The sequence below is a fragment of the Octodon degus genome, unplaced genomic scaffold (genome assembly GCF_000260255.1).
Source record: "Octodon degus isolate 3935 unplaced genomic scaffold, OctDeg1.0 scaffold00048, whole genome shotgun sequence".
NCBI lineage: Eukaryota > Metazoa > Chordata > Mammalia > Rodentia > Octodontidae > Octodon > Octodon degus.
In genome coordinates this window covers 12,653,780-12,666,771 of record NW_004524624.1, presented here as the reverse complement: position 1 = coordinate 12,666,771, position 12,992 = coordinate 12,653,780, and the positions used below count along the sequence as shown (strand labels likewise).

General features: G+C 39.6%; 1 protein-coding gene across 2 annotated transcripts in view; it reads right to left on the bottom strand.

Annotated features, from left to right (window-relative positions):
• Cfap36 (cilia and flagella associated protein 36) overlaps positions 1-8,662 on the bottom strand; it is a 26,470-nt gene extending 17,808 nt beyond the window's left edge. The window contains exons 1-4 of one of the 2 annotated variants that reach the window (XM_023716590.1): positions 8,361-8,662; positions 4,520-4,584; positions 4,233-4,316; positions 3,800-3,901 (exon numbers count right to left, since the gene is read on the bottom strand). In XM_023716590.1, the coding sequence (XP_023572358.1) occupies positions 3,800-3,901; positions 4,233-4,316; positions 4,520-4,584; positions 8,361-8,475 (366 nt within the window). In that variant the 5' untranslated portion in view covers positions 8,476-8,662. The remainder of the gene's footprint in view (positions 1-3,799; positions 3,902-4,232; positions 4,317-4,519; positions 4,585-8,360) is intronic. The other variant, XM_004632436.2, reaches the window with a different exon arrangement.
• Between the last annotated feature and the right edge of the window lie 4,330 nt (positions 8,663-12,992).

Genomic DNA, 12,992 nt, shown 5'->3' with positions numbered 1-12,992 from the left:
TATAATCATTCTGAATTGTTCAGAACAGCAAAGCAGCCACAACATCACAACTGAAAATGCTCCCGTAAGAGGACTGCTGGAACCACTTCAGAAACTGGCAAGAGTGATGCGATATGTGTGTTTGAAGTAAAGGAGAATAACTTCAGGGGGATTCAACTGCCATTCTTTTCTAAATTGGTAGGTAAGTATTTTAATCCATGGATTTCCTTTAGAATTCACAGATAAACAACAGAAAACTATGCTGTTAAAAACCAGGAAGGACTTTTTGTCCATGTGCCTTTTCAGTTGGAACACTTGTCCTTGCCCCTCTTGCTGGCTCAAATACACAAAGAACATGCCACAGTCACTGGGCTATGTCAGCGATAGCACCCTGCAGAGTTTTTGGTGGCACAGACAGACCGGTGTGACAAGCGTGACATAGGTTTGTCACCACTGGTCTAGGTCTGACTAAGCAAGGTGAAAAGAATTTACAAGTCTGCTTTCATAGCACAATTTCATAAGAGCTAATAGCTGGCTTAGAAAATCAAAACAAGTTAATACCAAAAAATTACCTCCTAAATTACTTATGGTAAGCAACCTTTTTCTTGAGTTCATTCTTAGAAATTCCTTGTTGGTATAATGAAACCAACATTGATTTTCATGATAAAGATTAACTAGAGACAAGGCAATAAACAATGTTTAAGCTATTTTTCAGATGATGGCCTGGCGAGGATTTAATGTTGGCATTTGGTTTCTAGTGACTAAGAGTTTGTTCTCGTAGAACATAATGCTAACTAACTACTCCACATGGAAACTGAACCAAAGATCTGACCTAATCACTACAGTGACAATCAAACAACAAGGCCCCTAATTTATTTACAGACTACCTGATATTGCATAGTACACTAGGTATACACTAGGTATTATGCTAAAGGCTGTCTTAGTTACTTTTCTCATCGTTGAGACAAAACACATGAAACCAAAAGTTAAAGGAGAAAAGATTTATTTTGTTCATATTTTATAGAAGTTTCTGCTTATAATCAGCTAGGCTGTGTGATGCAGCCACAAGTCCAAGATGGTGTGGCAAAAGAAAAACATTGTGCAGTGGCAAAGCAGTAAGGGGACAGCCATGACCCCTTCTGCCCCTTACATTTTATCCCAGGCCACTGAGGACGGTAGCACTCACACCCTTAATCTTAGGGCCCCTGATCCTTGCATTGCACCATGACTCAATTCCAGTGTCACCTATTCTAGATCCAGCCACCCCTGAAAATGCCCCACCAACGACCACATGAGGCTTTGGGAGACAGTTAGATGCAGCCGTGACATCGGTTTACAACATTATCTCTTAACCTTCACAAAAACCATTAGAAGTAGGTACTATCCTGGGTTGGGGAGATAGCTCAGTAGAACAAGCACCTGCCTGGCTAGCGCAAGGTCCTGAGTTCAATCCCCATTACCGCAAAAAAAAGGAGCGAGAGAAGAAGTAGATATTATCCTTATATATAAATGTGAAAACTGAAAAACAAAGATTAAGAAGGTAAAACTATCAAAATAAAACCTTTTGTTCAACATGTTACAGCTAGTAAACAAAAGGTCCAAGGTAAGTCTTTCTCTAAAGGCTTGCTTCCTTCTAGATAACAAGACTATTACCATCCAACTCCAAGCAAATTAAAATGTGTATGGCAGAATGAAAGGATGTGGGTAGTAGCACGTTAATCTTATTTTTTTTTAACTTTTATAGTAGTTTGTTGAGCTTAATCTGAAAACAACATTTTAAAGTTCCAAACATCTATGTTCACAAATAATTTAGGAAAAACAAACAAAAGATAATTATATTTATTATCACAGATGGGACCCAGCTTATGATCTTTCCACTTTATAATAATACAAAAACAATACACATTAACTAGAAACCATACTCAGATTTTTGAATTTTGATCTTTTCTTAGGCCACCAGTATGCCACACCGTACTCTCTTGCAGCTGCAGCAAGCCACGGCTCCTAGCCTATCACAGCGGAAGAAACAATACTCTACAGTACCCATGTTGCTAGAGTCTGACACTGGGTACATTAAATGCACAAAATGCATTTTTGTCTTTCAATATAATGGGTTCATCAGGACATAAATCCATACTAATTGAGGTTTATCTGTAATTTTCAATCAAATTATTCCCATTCCACTAAAAAGAAGAAAAATATCCCTTTTATTACTCCTTAGGCTAATAAAGCTATTAGTGAACTGTGAAATGTTTGCTTCATGTACCTTTTAGCTAATAAAGTGTTGACATTAGTTGGATACCCCAATAACATTTAATTTTTAATATCATGTTAAAGACTTTCATCTCTAAGTTTAGAGATGGCTATTAAATAAGAAAGGTGTGCAAAGAGGAAGTATATGAGAAAGTGCTGCCCTAAACAGTAGTCAAAGTGACCTCTTCAAGGTCACAGTTGACAAATACTACTGATCAGTCACGAAGCTCTTATCGCTAAGGTAGTAGTAGCTAGTAATGAAACATACCAAAAATAGCTCAAAGTACCTACAGTCTAATGAGGCAAAAGGACTTGCATGAAGCCATAATTCAAAGCACAGTACCAAATATTTCTAGGTAAAAAGTACTTAGTGAGTTTCGCTGAGCTCCAGTTGGTCTGGAGGTAGCAGCCAAGCTGCCCTAAGGAGCAGCATTTCAGCCAGGTCCTGAAGAACGGGAATTTTTTGAGTTAAAGGAGGGATGATAGTGGTTTAGTGAAAAGGCCACACATGCTAGATCACTGATAGTGACCCCTTTAGAGCTGTCAATGGTACAAACAGCCTGCTGGGGCACACACACCAGGGGGTCACCATCACTACTCTAGGTTAAAAGGCAGCATAAGCAAAGCTGAGCATATAAATACTTGTAAGAATGAGTGGCCCAGGTGGGCGTGGTGGCACACACCGACAATGCCAGCACTTGGGAGGCTGAGGCAGGAGGATCACTGCAAGTTCTTGGCAAGCCTGGGCTACAAAGTGAGTTCAAGGCCACCTTGAACTGCATAGTGAAACCCTGTCTCAAAAAGACAACCAAAACAAACAAACAAAAAAAAGAATGAGGACATAAATCGGACTGAAAACAGAATTTGGGGTTACATCACAATCCTCACTATCATCTTGCTAAGGAATTACACTTTAGTTGGTAGAGGACAGGAGCCAGACAAATTTTTAAAAAGAGTAGTTGTGTAGAAGCAACATATTCCTACCCTCACACCCTGAGCAAAGCCCTCAGTTAGATTGCCCAGGTTGGTGCGTCAGTGCTGCTGCTTAGTAAGTCTGCTTTACTTTCCTCATTTATAGATGGAAGCTCAACGGTACCCGTTTCTTAGGAGGTATCATAATGATTAAATAGGATAACACATACCAGGGTATAAAACATCAAGTAGCATAAGCTCTCAATAAACATAAATTACACATATACATATTATTTTCTCCAGCACGGAAGAACTAGTGGGGCAATACACAGGTTTCAAGAGAAGTCTCAAGACTAGGAAGTGTGGATCTGCTAAAGGCCGCTACAGGATTATCAGAGATCTATATAAATAAAACAAGCAATTTCAATAAACCCTACAATCTTAATACACTTCTGAAAGTTCATTTTTAATTGTATTAATGCCTCAGATGAGTTAATGAACTTATCAGTTATCATCTGTCAAGAAGACCCTGCATATAATTATTTTTCCACTTCTCAAGCATCTACAATATTATGCTTTCACAAACATCCTATATTTAAGTGAAACTCCAGCAAATTTTGTTATAACTACTTTCTCATAACACAAAAGCGAAAACCTGTGATGTTCGAGTCTTTGCAAGAGGAGAAGTGCACGCTTCCTGAAACTGATCTTCGTTAATTCCAATTTCTTTGAGGTAACCTTCTAACAATTTTTCAACCTAAAAGGAAAAGGTTTGATTTAGACAATTTTCACAGAAAAATTCTAGATGAATAGTTTTTTTTACGAATTGATTGAGAAAAGTAAACCAATATATTTTTGCAAACATTAACCAACATAATATTATATTACATACAAGTAATAGCATCTTTAACTGAAAACAAATGAGAAGATATTTTGCTTGGTTGCTTGCTTTACAGATAGTCACATGAAATTTTCTTTCATCTACTACAAACAGTCAAGACTATGAAAGTCAATGTGGCAAAACTCTTCTAAAACCATGTGTATTTTTAAAAAATTTACTAGTTGACCATAATATAGTGAAAAATTACCCATTTTCTGGAGGCCACGTAAAAATGCAACTTCAAAACCAGATATAAGATCTCCACAACTATGTTAAAACCATTCTTTAGATTCTAGGGTAGAAGAAATACAAAAAATGAGATGCTCAGAGAATTTGTGGAGTCTGATAAACTAGTAATATTTGACTAGCCTAGATATTTATAAAATTAAACAATTTGAATGAAACAAAATCCATTTTTTTATATATAGACAAGCAACAAGTATTTATATCCCAATTACCTTTTAAAAAATCAGTAAAAAAAAAAAAAATACTCACTAGTTCTTTATATTCCTGGTGAATCTCTGTATAGGTCAATTTGCTTTCTTCTTCATCATCAAAAACTAAATTTATAAGAAAAATATGACACTATTAAAAAAATAAGTTCACAAAATCATTAACACAAAAACTGTTTACAAAGAGAACTATCATTTTGATTACCTACCTCTTCAATTTTTGAATTATTTTTCTTTAAAAATATGCACATAAATATATAAATTATTAATTGTAAACAAGTTTTTCCTTCTCTTTAAAAATATTCTAAACAAAACTATCTCATACTTAACAGAAAGAACAATTTGTTATTCTTTTTTTTTTGGCTGAACTGGGGATTGAACTCAGGCCCTTGCGCTTGCCTACTGAGCCATCTCTCCGGCCCTTTGTTATTCTTTAATTAATAATATAAAGCAATAATTTCTTCATATGCTTTTAATGAATTAATATGTTAAATCCTGGGCCAGCAAGGCAAGACAGCTCAGTGCTCTAAAGCGCCTGCTTAGGCAAGCGCAGGAACCAAGGTTTGAGATCAAAGGCACCACATGTTGCTACAGCCCTGCCCCCAGGGAGGGAGGGCTGAGCCGGCCACAAAAATAAATAAATAAACCCTTTTATAACATTCCTTAGATTATTTTATTGTACTGGAACTTGGCTGATGCAAATTTTACTGAAAGTGATCAGGTTATTTTGTTACCATAAACAGTATGTGGAAAGGGGTAGGTTTTAAAAGATACCTATGTTCCCCCACAGAAGATACAGATATTCCTTCAAGAAGCTACAATCTGCTGGACATAGTAGTAGCATATGCCTGTAAAATTATAGTCCTCTGAGAGGTTCAGGAGCAAGGATCACAGTATTCAAAGCCAGACTGAGTAACTTAATGAGACCCTGCTTCAAAATAAAAAGGACTTGAGATAGGGCTTAATCCAAAGGTCCTGGTGTCCAACCCTCAGTACCGAGGGCAGAGAGCCACAATCTGATAGGGCAAGACATATTCACAAATTATAAGCCATGAACATTTCTCGTTCTCCCAGAACTATCTTCCTAAAATGGAAAACTAACTTCTATAACTTTCAGTTTAAAATGAAACAAATGCTTTGTCTAGAGAGTAAGTACAAAATCCTTAGGCCAAATAGGATTCTACAAGATCAGATCCCAGTCTCATCTCCCACCACTCCAAAATCCTAATCTGCCACCCTAACAATACACAACCACTTAGAATAGCTCGAAAGTGAAGGTTCAAACCCCCTTACTTGTGCTCAAGCCCGTCCTTGGTTTTCTGCCTGTACTCTACCCCATGTCCCCTTTCTCCCCACCCTTCTTCACGACACTGCCAAGTGTCACATTCTCCACGACCTGCTACTTGCTCCCAACTCTAGGCTGACTAGACTAGTAACACAAAACATCCTGTGCCTACCACTATTATACCATTCGATTCTTTCTATTTTATGGTTTACCTGCTTGTTTTCCCCTATAAATTTTTAAGTTTTTTTGCTTGTCTGTTTTATGCAGGGTTTCACTACGCAGGTCAGACTCATAGTGATCCTCCTGATTTCTGCATCCCCAGTGCTGGGATTACGGGTGTGTGCCACCACAGCCAGACTCCATCGCAGGCTCAGCTCGCCCAGGGGTGGGCCAGCATGGCATGCAGTGCCAGGGATCGAACCCTGGCCTCTGCACTTATCTAAGCAAGCACTTACTCTGCTAAGCTGTACCACCAGCCCTCCCTATCAATTTTTTTAAGCACAGGATTTTGTTATTCAAGGACACTAAATATTTGTTGAAGAAAATGTTGATGCCACAAAGTGTATAAAATTAATCTTTAAATTGTCTAATACAGGTATAGCATACTGACCAGCCCAAGGCTGTGAAATATAAAAAGTTGTTTCAAGTTCACTGGCATGTTACTTCAATTTATCCTGTATCGATTTTATGTAACACCTCACAATCATTTGTTAGCTACTTTAAGTTGTTTCTGGTTAGTTCTAAAATCAAATTATTAGGGCCAGCCAAATAGCTCAGCGGATTAAAGCCCCTGCAAGAAGGCGCAGGAGCCAGGGGTTCAGTCCCTAGGCCTGGTGTGCAGGCCCCAACCCAGGGGCGTGCTGAGACAGCAACTGAGACTGGGCATGGCGGTGCGCGCCTAAAATCCCAGCTCTTGGGAGGCCTATAAACTGCAGGATCACTTCGAGTCCAATCTAGTAGTGAGCCCTGAACATACTGTAGACCCTTCCCTAAAATACAAAAAATAAAATAAAATTATTGTAGTACATATATATATACAGCTGAGAATTTGCTTCTCTATAAAATTATACAATCAGGTAAGTCAGTACTGAAAGGCACCCACTTTTGCCTTTGTGGGATAAAAAAGATGAGCTTGCTTGCTTATATTTATTTCAGCATTTAGTCTCAGAAGGGACCCCTCCTGTCTCTCAGGAGTTATTCCTATTCTCCATTCCTTTTCTCCAAAGAATTTTCCTAGTCTAAAAAACTAAATAAAAATTAAAAAATCAGAATTCTACATGTGTTATTAGTCTCAAGTATTTTAAATCTTTAAAGGAATACAAGTAAAAGGTTTGTTTTTGAATCTCCTTTAAAATTACCTGTAAAAACAGCACTTAGTAACTACTAGCTTATAATGAGACTGTAATAAAGATCCAAGCCAGGTGTGGGGGTGCATGCCTGTAATCCCAGCTACTGGTGAGGCAGGGGTGGGAGGATCAGGAAGTTCCCTGGGCAAGGAAGAGAGACATGCCCCAAACTCAAAAAAGAATTCAATGGTTAAATGCAATTTTGCTTTTATTGAGTGCATGGAATCATTTATCCATAAACCATTATTCTAAGATTATCCAGGATAACAAACCACTTGATAGCTGAATCTCCCCTACTCTCTCGATTAAATCACTGCAGAGCCATTCAAAAGTCGCTAGTGACTGAGGGCCACATTACCTTTTCAGTCAGGCCACTCATCCTGGCCTTCATTCCCTTCAGCTTGCACCCACTGACCCCAGCTCCATCCCACTGATCCTTAAAAACAAATCTAATCCTTCCAGCGTAGAGACGTTCAAATGATTGGGGATATTAGTACCCTCCAAGTCTTGTCCAGTAAATAAACAAGATAATGACAGGACACTGCTTCATATGAGTTTCTGGTTCCTTTTCTGTGAGTGGGGCCAATTTGTCTGCAAAAACTGAATTCAATGTGAACTGTTAAGCTGGGGTCCTCCCTCAAAGGGTCCATTATAGCACATCGGTCAGCCCCGTCTGTTGTAAGGAGTCGCACCCAGCCCCCACTGATGGCACAGCTGAGAGAGAGAGGCTCCACCAGAGGGATACGGGCCATAGACTACCAGCCCCGGGCCCGCGGCAGTAGTTACAGCTCCCTTCTCTGTACGACAACGTCGATAGGGGTAAATCATTGTTCATTTTCTAGACTGACTCCACAGGGTGAAACGCTGAAAGTCAGAAGGAACTCAAGAGGCAAACTGGCATTTCTCCTCCCAAGTGGCTGAGCAAGCTGCCGAAGAGGTAAAGAGCAACAGTCCACCTGCCCGCCAAGGACAATAATGTGTGTGAGAGCGTGAAAGAACGAACACGGGGCTAAAGCCTAAAATTTTAGGTCCTTGAAGCCCGGGGTGGGGGGGGGGGGGGCTTTCTAATTCCAGATCTGCGAAGGGGGCCGTCTGTGGCGTGCATACGATTCTTCCTGCAATAACTAGCTCTAACCCTGGCCCACAGGGATGGAGATGGAGAAGACAAGAGATGGTTTCTGGCGACCTCCCTCCCGAGCACGGCTGGTGTAAGGGAGGCAGCAGGGATCACCAGTTTAGACTCTGGTTTTTACCTTCACATTTCTGCTCCACAAAGTCCAGGATGGGGATGTACCAGTCAGGACCTCGGAGGAACCCCGCGATGCTTTCCACCACCCATTCCACCTCGTCCTCTTCTTCCGCGGCCATCCCGCCCCCACGGGGCTACGCAGTTCCCGGGGCCAGTTTCCCAGAACTTGCTATAACCTCTTGGCCGCAAAGAACCGAGAGGGAGTGGGAAAGGGTTGCCCCGGTGTCGTGCAGCCACCTGGATAAACTACAAACCAGTTAACGTAAAATGGTCGCTATGGCAACAGTCGTAGCCACCCGGGACAGGGACCCGGAAGTGAAGCCGCCTTCCCCGGCGTGGGCACCTCAATGCATTTAAAGAACGTTTCTGATTGGCTGAGATGCTACAGTGGCGGTTCAAAAGATAGACCTCCGCCATTGGCCGGGAATTGCTAGGCCTTGCAGAAGCGTTACCATTGGCTGCAGATGCCAGAAGGAATCTTAGCGCTGCTGTCAGCTTGCATGGGAGCCTGTGCGTGCGGAAATGGCGTGCCGAGGCCCTTAGCCATTGCACGGGCTTGTAAAGCTTGTTCAGTTCGTGGTTTTAACCCCAGCTCCTCAATCAGAACAGTTCATGGTTTTAACCCCAGCTCCTCAGTCAGAACCGTTTTCTGTCTGACCCACAGGCCTAGAAACTTTTGAAATTCTTGGGTCATACTAATATACAAAGTAGAATAAAGTACGTGCATAAGGTATGCTAATTGTACATTCATTTTGCATGGTTGAGATCAAAACAGATTTTATTATTATTATTTTTTTTTTTTTTTTAGGAACCGGGGATTAAACTCAGGCCCTTGCGCTTGCCAGGGAAGCACTTATTCCACTGAGCCACCTCCCTGGCCCCAAAACAGATATTTAATGACAGCTTTAGGGCCTTTTCAAAGGTAAGATTTAAGTATCTTGGCAACTCCTGATGGCTAAACTATGGAAATAGCCTGTATACCCATCAACTGTTGATTGAATAAAGAAATTGTGATTTCTTTATATTACGGAATACAGATCTGAGACATTTGTAGGAACATGAAAAATACAATTTTGAGTGAAATTAATCAGATACACAATCTTCAATACTGTATGGTATCTCATTTGAAAGAGGCAAAGTACAAACAATAATAAAGGATGGCTAGAAGGAGATGGATCTTGTCGCAGTAGGGAAGTAGCCCAAGGGGAAAAGCACAAGAATTTTTTCAACAGATGGTGTTACTCGAGTATGCGGGACCCTCGGGGATATTATCACAGGAACCCACTATTCTCCAGGCCCGTAGAGAAGAAATTGAAAATGCACTGGCAGCAATCTCAATGGCCAAGGCTGCCCAAACAGCAGTTCACCATGCTAATGAATGTCTGCCCACACTTCGAGCATCTCTTGTAATTGTGGAAGTCAAAGGTAGCTTGTGTTGATCTCAAGATATCTCAGTAAATTTAGTATTAAATCATTTGTATTTTGTGTAATATGTAATGAATCTACAAATATGTACTAACTTTACTTGCATGTATGCTTTTTTCTCTAGTCTTATTTTCTTTAAATAAATTTTTCAAGGGAAAATTACTGAAATCATTCTTAAAAATCTTTTTTAAAAATAACTTTGCCAGTACAATAGGTTAGAATGATACTACTTAATTTTGTTCTGTATTCTTTTATTGCAGTGGGAACATTTTAGAGACTGAATGCCAAACTACAACCCAAAACTAATTTATTAAAAAGTACCAACACTGCAATTAAACCTGAATATTGAAGTTTTTGTTTAGAACAAATAGCTCTGCATTAACATCTTTTTCTTAAAAAACAGTAACATACATGTCATAGGTTCACCACCACTATTATTGATTTATTTATTTGGAACGCGGTCTTGCTACCCAATGTAGTGCCCTTCCTCTCTCAGCCTCCCCAACGCTGGGACTGCAGGTTTCGGTGGCCAGCACGGCGTGCCCGGCGCTTGATGCCAGCATGGCATGCGGTACCTGGGATTAAACCTGGGTCTTTGCACTTGCCAGGCAGGTGCTTAGACTGCCAAGCTATCTCTCCTACCCTTACCATCACTGTTTTATTGAAATTAAATGGTTTTGCCGGGGAGATGGCTCAGTAAAGTAAGGCTTCCCTGGCAAGCACAAGGGCCTGAGTTCAATCCCCAGCTCTGCAAAACAAACAAATTAAGTGGTTTCGTCTTGATTAGTCTATGTTTCTTCCTATGATAACTTTTTAATATCCTTTGTGCATTTCTTAGTTTAATATGTAGGGGTTTTTTTCCTTTTGGTTCTTTAAGAGCTATTTATACATTATGTTAAGAATTTTTTCATCATTACAATAAAGTTTGTCATGTCTTTTTATATCCACAAAGATTTTGTTTTTGAAAATAGAAGGGTTTTTTTAAATTGGTAAATGAAAATTGAATATATTTTCATGTATATGTTTGGGAATATACACTATAGAATGGCTCAATTGAACTAATTAACATATGTTTCCCCACTTTGTGGTGGTGAGATTGTCTTTTAATTTAGTTCATTTTATCTTCTGTTTATAAAATTTTATATTTTCCTTATAGATTTTACTCAGAAAGAAATAAGTTAATTACTTTCCATAGTAGATACTCCAAATATGACATGCTGGAAATGGACATGGTAAAGTGTTGGGGTTTTTGAATTATAGAGAAGAGGAAAAGAAAGAAAATGCTGACACCTGAGGTGGATTACTGTCCCTTATTGTTCTGTTTTTCTGTCTTCAAAACTGACATAACACAAATAGAAATAGAAATCTTTTTTTTTTTTCTTTTTTTTTTCAAGTAGCAGGGGATTTAACTCTTTTGCCGCTGAACTATCTCCCCGGCCCAAGAAAGAAATATCATTTTATTCTTCTGCATATATATGTATATATGTTTGTGTGTGTGTGTGTGTGTGGTTCTGTTGAGCTGTGAGGTCATAAAATGTTACCCAACTGCACTCCCTATTACTGAGCCTTAGAGTAGCTTTAATCTCTTCCAAATACTTTTCTTTCTTTCCTTTTTTTTTTTTTTTCCGGAACCAGGGATTGAACTCAGGCCCTTGCGCTTGCCAGGGAAGCACTTATTCAACTGAGCCATCTCCCCAGCCCCCCAAATACTTTTCAATTCCACTAGACATAAATAGCTATGATGCACAAGCTCTCCTTTCTTTTGTTTTCTTAACTTTGCTCCAAAATGTGGGCAACGTGGGTTACCACAGGCCTACAATATTCTTGTTTATTTAAAAATATTTTACTTTCTCGAATTTCTCCTCAAAGCATAAGGGTTTTTCTGGCTGGCAAGGTAACTCAGTGGACTAAAGCGCCTGCTTAGGCAAGCTTAGGCAAGCACAGGGAATGCAGTTCGATCCGCTGCACCACATGCCGCACCATAGAGTCTGGGTGTGGTGGCACACGCCTGTAATGCCAGCCCTGAGGAGGCTGAAAAATGAGGATCACTAGGAGTCTGAGCTGCATAGTGAGACCCTATAGCAACAAAATACATTTTTTTTAAAGGCTTTTGTTTTTATTCACTTCCTCAGATTCTTAAAACAAGGATGCTTACACAGGTTTGAGCTAATATATTCAATATGCTTGTCATGAAAGAAACACAGACTAGAAGTATCAGGAGATAGGGCCCAGGGACGTTCCTGAAGCTGAGACTGGAACTTATCCCACCCTACGCATAGAATAAATTTGCAGGTTCACTAATTTCTCTCACAGGAAAGAATTTTCAGGACTAGTCAGTAAGGGTCTTATGAGGCAGAAATTAAAAGATACATACTCAGAGTGTGTACCTCATTTTCTGGGATGGCAGAACATTTATTCTTCTCTTAAGGGGTGAAAACCCCAGGAAAATGTGCCTAGCGTATTGGTCCATATGACAGCCCGGTTTTGTTTTGTTTAAGATAGATCATTTAAATACTCCTTGAATTCTATCTAGTTCTCTATCTGTGGCCTTTCAGTATTCCTGAGAAGTTTTAGATGTGATAATCCAGAAGGAAAGGAGCCTAATTTCAACCAAAGAACTGCAGCTAATGATCCCCTTGCATGACTTTGGGTCATGAAAGTTTTCTTAGAAGTGCAAATTTTAAAATTATTATTTCTTTATCTCCTTTTTATCTATCTTTTATTTCTTCTGTCCTACCTCAAAAGAACAGTGGACATGTTCTGAAAGCTACGTATATGCGTGCAGTCAGGCAAGAGTAAGAAAACTGCGTGGGTATGTGTTCATGCCATAGTATTGTTAGTATTCCTCTGTAGGGCAAACCACAGTCATTGCTAGGAAAATAGACTTATTTTTTTGACTGCACATGAACAAATTGTTATATTAAAGATACATGTAAAAGAATAGATAAAGTTGTGTAAATATATATGTAAACACACACACACACACACACACACACACACACACCTGCAGCACTTCCATCTTAGGGTTAATAGAAGGTTTCATTATAGAATACGTAGAAAAATATTTGTCACCAGGTACAGTGGCAGATGCCTATAAAACCACAATCTCAGCTGCTCTAGAGGCTGAAGCAGAAAGATCTCATGTCTGAGGCTGGCCTGGGCAACTTGGTGAGACCCCATATGGAGAAGGGCCAAGGATATGCTTTGCAGG